The sequence below is a fragment of the Hyalella azteca genome, unplaced genomic scaffold, assembly GCF_000764305.2.
Source record: "Hyalella azteca isolate HAZT.00-mixed unplaced genomic scaffold, Hazt_2.0.2 contig8914, whole genome shotgun sequence".
Classification (NCBI taxonomy): Eukaryota; Metazoa; Arthropoda; class Malacostraca; order Amphipoda; family Hyalellidae; genus Hyalella; species Hyalella azteca.
The window spans coordinates 190,618-199,940 of record NW_025938997.1 but is presented as its reverse complement, the minus strand read 5'-3'; the positions used below and the strand labels follow the sequence as shown (position 1 = coordinate 199,940).

The 9,323-nt window shown below is 38.5% G+C and overlaps 2 protein-coding genes across 2 annotated transcripts in view; both read right to left on the bottom strand.

Moving 5' to 3' along the window:
- Nucleotides 1-2,686, bottom strand: part of LOC108674745 (ubiquinone biosynthesis protein COQ9-B, mitochondrial) — a 4,303-nt gene extending 1,617 nt beyond the window's left edge. The window contains exons 1-4 of the mRNA XM_018162714.2: nt 1,746-2,686; nt 1,192-1,336; nt 511-688; nt 202-291 (exon numbers count right to left, since the gene is read on the bottom strand). Of these exons, the coding sequence (XP_018018203.1) occupies nt 202-291; nt 511-688; nt 1,192-1,336; nt 1,746-2,295 (963 nt within the window). The 5' untranslated portion in view covers nt 2,296-2,686. The remainder of the gene's footprint in view (nt 1-201; nt 292-510; nt 689-1,191; nt 1,337-1,745) is intronic.
- Nucleotides 2,687-6,801: 4,115 nt separating this feature from the next.
- LOC108674744 (glomulin) lies at nt 6,802-9,095 on the bottom strand. Its single transcript, XM_018162713.2, has one exon. It carries the CDS (start codon nt 8,980-8,982, stop codon nt 7,108-7,110), a length of 1,875 nt encoding a protein of 624 aa, XP_018018202.1. The 5' UTR covers nt 8,983-9,095; the 3' UTR covers nt 6,802-7,107.
- Between the last annotated feature and the right edge of the window lie 228 nt (nt 9,096-9,323).

The window sequence follows — 9,323 nt, the reverse complement described above, 5'->3', positions numbered from 1 at the left end:
TCAAGCGTCTGGCAACAACACACCTGACAGTCAAGCGTCTGGCAACAACACACCTGACAGTCAGGCGTCTGGCAACGACACACCTGACAGTCAAGCGTTTGGCAACAACACACCTGACAGTCAGGCGTCTGGCAACAACACAACGCAGTCAGACGTCTGGCAACAACACACCTGACAGTCAGACGTCTGGCAACTACACACCTGACAGTCAGCACTCTGGTCCTGCAGGTAACAGAGCTCTGTCAGCTTGTAGACGGCAGCAACAGAAGCTCTGTCAACGTACCAGCTTGTCTGTAAAAGTAACATAATTAATTAACTATCAACATGAAAATTAAGCTGCAGTGCTGCTGCTTGCAGGCCAGTAGGAGCAGGGCAGCAGCATGGATGGTAAAATAGTGAAAAGCGCTGCATCAAAATCTCAAGTTCAGCACAAATTTATCAGCACATTAAAGTTCAGCAGTCAGCACAATATATTTAGAAATTCCAATGCAAAAGTCAACAACCACGCACATCAGGCTGGTTGCTGCCACTGTAGTGGCAGACTATGTCGGCCAGGCTGGCAGTGATGCTGATGGACTCCCCCAGCAGGGAAGGAGATGTGGCCAGGGTGCCAAGGCCCTGAGCATACACAGCGCGGTATGGCATCAGCAGCAGCAGCCGCTGCTTCAGGGCCTCTAGCATCACATCCCTGCATAAATATTATGAATCAATAACATAATGGGAGCAATACTTATAAAAAGAACTACTGTTTTTTCACATTTATTTCTCATTAACTTATATTTCAACAGAATTTCTTCACAATTTCCATCACTTCTGATCAACTTTCTAAGAATAAAAATTACAATTTGATAGAAATTACATCAAGTAAAATATGAAAAGTGTCTTTCCAACACCCAAGTCCTTAAGATTGCAAAAATCATTGATCTTCTCCAAAATAACTGCAAGCAAATTACAATTCAAATACATTTTCACACTCAAATTACTAGTTTGAGAAAATTATGATCGATAACCAATTTTTCAGTCAATTAGAGATCCAAGCACCATTTGCATAAATTTCTCAGTTAGTAGAAGCATTAATCTCTAAATTTCTTCAGTTAATTACTGCTCAAACATTTTTTGCAATGTACTTCAGTAAATTGATGTTGAAATATTTCCTGCACTAAATTGCATAGAGAGAGCAGCATTGATCACCTTTTCTCTCCTCCCTGTAGAGTGAACTCCTCCAGATGCTCCTCGACCTGCTGATTGAGACGTCGCTGCAGCCACAGGAACAGCTCGGCTCCCCCGCCCTCCACCAGGCTGTGGGCAGCACATGAGTACCCAAGCTCCTCTGCACCTGAGCACCCAGCACGCAATACTGTCATTTGCCAACAAAACATGTACAGTTGTTCAGTAGGATTCCTCCTCTGGCCCACATAAAGGCAGATGAGGTTTTAATGAATCTTAAAATAAAATGTTTTGAGCTGCTTCAAGTTTAAATTCAGCAGCAAATGCATTATGACAATGACACACAATATCCTACAAGATGATACCTAAACCTGTGACCATAATATCTAAAGAAAAAGTGATATCAACATGCATTCACTAGCCAGAAGTGTTGTCAGTGAATAAGGCCACATTCAACAAGTTTGGGAGAAATTTCAACAGAGGAATAAATTTTATTTTTGAATATATTCATCATCCTACCATCTTTGACTTGGTTACATCAACATGAAAATTTATATGTAGGAACAAGCCACACCCACCTTTGGCAATGGCAGCCTCAGTCCATCCAAGCAAGGGTACATGCTGCAGGGCAGCGTCCAGGACCGCAGCACGCACGTCACTGACACTACCATATGACTCCTGCCCCGACATATCGTCAGTATCACTACTGCTGCTGCTGTCACTATTTGCCCCATTACTTATGTTATGATTGCTGTGTGAGTCATTATGTACTGCACCAGCAGTGGTACTAAGATAACGTTCATTGAAACCCTGTCTTATGATCTGATCAACAATTCTACTAGTTGTTGTATTATTATTTAAATGATTAATTGTATAGCCTCTCATATACAGAGAGTGCGGGGTTTTCAGTTTTGGCCCAGTACAGTTACTGTGCTGCTGCACCATGCAAACAGCATGACAATGACTGGGGTTTGTGGCCACATTGTGCATGAAAGATTGTGCATTGCATGTAGCTATATGGGAACAAGTGTGGTGTGCCATAAACTGAGTCAGGGGAGTGAATGTGACCCACTGGCTCTGGTAAGACCTAGTGAGGGCAGAAAGGGGAGCAGATAACCCACATAACATTTTTATGGGTGATAATTACTTCAATTAATTTCTGCTGATAAATTTCTCTCTACTAAATAATCAGCAAAAGTATAGAATCAATAGTTAAAACTGGGGGAGAAATTAATTTCTGTTAGATATATGTACCCAAAGCATTGAAAAAGAATGCAATGATTTTTAGCATAATAACAAATTTGACAGAATTTTATTGAGAGCAGAGAAATAGTGTAACTAAGGAACAAAAGACCTCAATGAAGATGACTATTTTCCAATACATTCTATGTGGTAGGTTACTTGAAACAACTACCATTGTTTCTTTTACGTTTACACAACAATTGACATAAACATTAGATGCTCTACTAATTTGCTAAAACAGGGAGATGCACTTAATGGTTGGAGCACAAGGGGACAAATTCCAGCTCATTTCAACGACTGACAGCCCCCCAGCAGGCATCTGACGTTGAAACAATGTTGATTATTGGTTGATTTCAGGTTGAAATGTTGAACAACCAAAATTAAACGTCATATCAACGTCGAAATCTGACAAACACTAGAAGGGACATAAAACAATGTTATTCCAACGTTGAAATAACGTCGATATTGGTACGTTGAATTTATGCTAATTTTTGAACGTTAAATCAATGTTGATATCAGGTTGAGATGCTGAACAACCCAAATTATACGTCCAATCAGCGTCGAAATCTGATCAAAACTAGAACGGATGTGAAACAATCTTATTTCAACGTGGAAATGACGTCGATATTGGTACGTTGAATGTTTACTAATTTTTAAACGTTGAATCAATGTTGATTTCAGGTTGAAGTGCTGAACAACCAAAATTAAACGTCATATCAACATCGAAATCTGACTAACACTAGAAGGGACGTAAAACAACCTTATTTAAACATTGAAATAACGTCGATATTGGTATGTTGAATTTTTACTAATTTTTAAATGTTTAATCAATGTTTATTTCAGGTTGAAATGCTGAACAACCAAAATTAAACGTCTGATCAACGTCGAAATCTGACCAACACTAGAAGGGACGTAAAACAACCTTATGTTGAATGTTTATTTATTTTTAAACGTTCAATCAATGTTGATTTTAGGTTGAAATGCTGAACAACCAAAATTAAACATCCGATCAACGTTGAAATCTGACCAAAACTAGAACAGAAGTAAGACAACCTTATTTCAACGTTGAAACAATGTCGATATTGGTACGTTGAATGTTTATTTATTTTTACACGTTCAACCAATGTTGATTTTAGGTTGAAATGCTGAACAACCAAAATTAAATGTCCGATCAACGTTGAAATCTGACTAAAAGTAGAAAGGACGGAAAACAACCTTATTTCAACGTTGAAAAATGGTCAATATCGGTACGTTGAATGTTTAGCTATTTACCAGCATGGAACTAATGTTATCACACAAACATTGAATGAAATACATATATATAACTGTACGATTAATGACCAGAGAATGCAGTTCAATTTTCAAGGAGTCAAACAATTCTTTAGCTTATTTCTATTGCTCATGCATGCGAGCTGCCGTGGTCAAGGTTGCTAAGGCGTCGCGCGGTCTCCAGCGATCCCGAGTTCGAATCCTGCCACGGACGAAAAACAGGTTGGTTCTTCAACGTTGATTCAATCAGAGAATTTGACGTTGCAGCAATGTCGTAGTAGTAACATTGATTCAACGTTGCATTGTAACGTCAGTACGACATTTCATGAGAGACATTGCTTCAATTTTCATTGTAAACCTATTTCACCCCGATCTCAATGTCGTAATGCGTAGTTGTTTCAACGTCGATTCAACCATAGAATTCAACGTTGCAGCAACGTCTTAGTAGCAACATCAATTCAACGTTGCATTGTAACGTCAGTACGTCGTTGCACGAAAGATGTTGCTTCAATTTTCATTCTAAGCCTCCTTTCACCCCGATATCAATGTCGTAATGTGTAGTTGATTCAACGTCGATTCAACCATAAAATTCAACGTTGCAGCAACGTCGTAGTAGCAACATTGATTCAACATTGAATTGTAACGTCAGTACGACGTTGCATGAAAGATGTTGCTTCAATTTTCATTCTAAACCTCCTTTCACCCCAATCTCAATGTTGTAATGCGTAGTTGATTCAACGTTGATTCAACCACCGAATGCCTGCTGGGCCCTTTCTTATTGACACCAAGAACCACAGCTAGTGAAGGCATATGGGACTCATAAAATTGCCATTAACAAACCATGTTACGCATGAGAAGTCCATTTTTACCATTGGAAACTGTGCCAAAATGCAGTGCTTCAATAGAAATTTGGGATACTAATCATTTCATTTAACTTGCAAAGCTAAACAACAGCAAACCTTACCAATTTGACTCTCCTTACTAACTGTCTAGCCACAAATCATTGCACAGGCTATCATGAGCAGTACCAGTAACTCATGCGTGTGAGCAGTAATGAAGCCTCGACATTACAGAGAACACAATAGGGAAGGCTAACAGAAACTGGAAGAAAAAGCTACAAAAAACTACTTCAATGGATTGCTTGACCTGACAGAGCAAGCAATAAGCAAGTGCAGATATTGAAAGGTCAGTGGCAGAAAACCTAAAAATACCTTCAATCTCCTCTATACAAAATTAATAATTTTAATAGAAGCCCCAACACTTGACTTATTTATTTATAATAACTTTTCCTGGTGGCTTCATTTGGTCAAGGAAGTAATTCATTGTCAACTCACCATTTACGCAGTTTTAGTATATATACCTCTGATCCAATAAATTTTTCAGTTTCAATTCAGACATAAGTAAATTGTGGGTTTAACAATAGTACAGGGGATCAAGAATTTAAAAGAAAAAAAAAAAGCCAAAAAAGTTACCATTTCTTATGATAGCAAATGTTTTGGAATCCAGCTCCATTGTCAGTCCAAAAACTTAGGACACCAGTACAAACAATTAGTAAACTAAATCCACATTGAAGATACTAAAACCTAAATAAACAAATGAAAAAAAATAAACATGAAGTAAACAAAAGTAGGAAAACCTGTCTACCTGTCTATTTTCAGTTTCTAGGGGATGTGAATTGCAGGTGGCATTAAAACTAGAATTCCATTCAAAAATATACAGAGAGCAGGGACTCTAAAATTTGCAGGTCAGAAATCCTGGTTGTGGAGGCTAAACTCTTAAAAATCACTATCAAACACCAGGACGTTGTACTGCTTGGCATGAGAAGGATGCACAAGCAAGTTTCTTGTTCTATAGCCCCTTCCACTTGATTTTCACTTCCAATTGTGTTTTACATAAAACTTGTTTCCATACATGAACTTAGCCTTGGAACAAAAACAGTTTCCTCTTATTCTTGCCATGTTTGTTGCTGCTGCATGCTAGAGCCATTCTTACTTTCTTTAGACATTAATTTAGCCCTGAACACTTTGCATTAGCATGCAGCTTTCCTGCTTTATCAAGATTTTGCAGTTTTGTAGGATTTTTGCTTGCACTTCCTTGACATACAAACCGAGTTATGACATAAATCATGCCCATGTAGGTACTAAGTATTTTAAATGCAATAAAAGCTTTCAAGTGCTGTGGATTTAAAATCAAATTGGCTGAGTGAAATGCAACTTGGACACTAATTTCTAGTGAAGAAACTTCATTCCAGTCACAATTGAGGGAAAACATTCCAGAAGGTAAGTGGCACTGGAAATATCAAGTTTTGACTTCATTGAATCATGTGCCTATGCGGACCAGGTTTCATCACTTATTTAGCATATAATTGGACATTTATTTTGCATCACAGTGTGATTCAATAAAAATGACATCACAGAACTCAGGACATCCCGGGGAGAGTTAGTTCCCCTAGCAACACTCATGACAGCGTCATCAGCATCACCTCCAGGGGTGCAGGAGTAAAGTAACAAGCAGTAACTTTCAGATAAGACATTCATGTGGTTGAGCTACTTTTTCCAAGTTTCCACAGGCATTTGTAAAATATCTTTTTCTAGTCAAAATTCTTGAAAAAACAGGTACTCAGGGTATTCATACAAGCCCTGGGCCTACCAAAAACTTGCCACACTGAACTTAAATACATTAAACAGGGCAAAAAATCAGTTATATTCCACAATTTATTCAAAGATTATACTTCAGGAAGATTTTTTATTAAAAATTAAAACTAAAATGCATCATATTTCAGTTGTTTGCATGATAATAGACATTGAGAAAAGGAATTGTATGTAGGAGGGAGATGCTTCATTTCATTTACTGTAAACAAAGAATAGTAAAGCAGTGTAAACAATGCAGTTGATTAAGGAGGATAAATTCTATGAGCAATGAATGTATTAGAGACACAACCATTTCTCCTTTCATTTCATCTTGAATGTTACTTTACACTTGCTTAATATCTTCCCCACACGCTTGTAGCAAATCAAGTTTAGCTTGTTATTTCAGACATGATTGAAATAATATATCATATCACATAACAAGAAAAATATTACTATAATCATTAATGAGATCAACATATTTTCATCATATATATTTTACAAAAATAATCAACAAAAAAGTTGCTAGGTCATTGCTAAGTGCCACAAGAAGAAGCATTCATGCACTACAACACAAATTTAGCAATATTTCTCCAAGCAAATTCCAGCATCATCAAATATCAAGAATATCCTGGCATTGCTTCAATAAGGTGTGCATGACGTTATGCTCATCTGAAGTAACATAATTTTCCACAGAATCTGCCACCAAACTTTGATCATTTGTTCCTATTCTATGATAAGATAGAAACAACTACCACAACCATAGTCTCAACTCATAAAGCTTGTCGTATTTGTCAGAGGATCAGCATGTTGGAGCTTGTACTTGGGTTGTCTTAGCTGCAGATTTGATGGCTTCATTGAGCTGCTCAACAGCAGCTGATGTTTGAGCTAACACACAGTTGATCATATCAAAGCGTGACAGGGACAACCGCATGACCTGAACCTTCTGGTCATGTGAGAACCCGGGCATGAGGCCGCCTCCAGCATACAGTTCAAGGTCATGGTCTTCATCACCAGGATCTTCCCCAGACTCCATCATTTTAAGCTTCTGCTCATAGTGTTCTCTGGAGAGTTGTAGCCCATTTCTCAATGGAGACAAGAATTCTTCCTCAATGTGCTGCAAGTGGTATGGCATGTCCAACAAAGAAAACTTTTCTTGCATTTGTTTGTCTGCTTCAGTGTAGGTTTCTTCTCTAAAGTTGCACTTACTAGCACGTATGAATAGGAATGTTAGGAGGTTGAGTGAAGCAAGGATCTTATCACTGTAATCCAACATATCAGTGGTCTCACCATCAGGCAGCTTGCATGACTCATACACCAACTTCCACATGGCACTCCCCACAAAAGGGTTTCTCTTAATAGAGTCAGTCTGGTCTCTCAAGCTCAGAAAGATGTTTTGCTTGATCTCAGTTACAGTAAAACCTAAAAGTCCAGCATGATCAAGAGTCTGCAAGAGGTACTCAAATATACGGTATCGTGCTCCAATGGTTAGAATGGTCACATATTTCTTGAACACTTCAAAGGCATATATTCTGAGCTCTTTTTTGTCTGCTCTGGTTATGACACTACACATGAGCTGCACAAATTCATACTGGCAGGGCATGTCCAAGGAGACCATATCTACAGCCTCTGCACCCAAAGCATTGACCAGAGACTGTGCCAGCAGCACACCCTTGTGCAGTGGGAGGTACTCTGGGACCCGTAATAATGCACACAACACTGGCAGGCATTGCTGGAACACAAAGAGTGGGTGGTGCACGCAGGGCAGCATATGTGACATGTGTGCATAGTAATAGCAGTAGAATAGACAGCCTAGAGCTTGTGATGGCAATGGATGAGGGAAACTGCTATCTATTTCATCCTCATCTTCATCAAACTCATTATCTCTAAGACATTTGCTTGTCCCCACAATACCTTCTAGAAATTTAATTGGATTTGGGTGTAATACATTAATCATGCAAACTAATTTGGAAGCCAGTCGACAGGAGTTACTTTCTGCAATCTTCTCATCACAGTAAAGATCTAAGTATGTAAGAGGTCTTTCAAACAAATGGACCAATGTTTTGGCTAAGAAGGTTCTTACATCTGCTTGGCTATCTACAAACTTTATGTCTTCGTGCTCCAAAAGTAAGCAATAAAATGACTTAAAAAAAGTGATTGTGGCTTCAAGGGCTTCAACAAGAGTTATAACAGAAGGATCACAATCCAACAGGAGCTGTTCTTTGGATTCAAAATCATGATTGGTTGGCAGATTTATTTTCTGGAGACGGTCAATCACACTTTTGAATATCCAACGGGAAGCTGACAGTCTACAGTTCTGTGTCCACTGGCGCATCATAGCTATGCTTAGAGGAGTTAGTGCTATTAGCAGGTCCTGGTCATTCTTGAGTGAATCTAATTCAACCAAAAGGGCCATTACAACCTCCTTGATCTTTCCTTTTTGTGCTATGCTGGCTAGAAGCTTTTGAATGCAATGACCAAGTTCAAGATTATTTGGGTGGTTATGTATCCGCCGTGCCAATGAAGGAATCAATTCCATTGCCTGCTTGACAATGTCTTTACAGTGCTCAGATTTATCTATTTCTTCACAGGCATCCTCATATTTGGCCTCATCAAGTAAAATGTTCAACACTTTACCCAGTTCTGAGGGTGTGTTATCCAGTGCATTGGCATCCATCTTGCTTTGTTATTTGCTCTCACTTAGGATAAGGGCCAGGCAAGGGTAGCTTATCATGAACCTGCAATGATCTGCAATTACATCAGAATTTTTTATTTATTCCAGCTCAAAAAGTTAAAAACAGTAAGTAAATTTGAAATTCAAATGCTTAATCATATAGTTTAATTAATGTCAGATACCGTAGGAGATAATTCATTTAACATCAATGACAATCATAATGCCATCTTAACTTGATTCTAAATTACCTACTATCTACAGGATTTTTCAACATAATACCCAATGAGGAGCAGCACACCATTGCATGCCATGCTCACAACTATTAGAATGCTGACTGTAGGAAC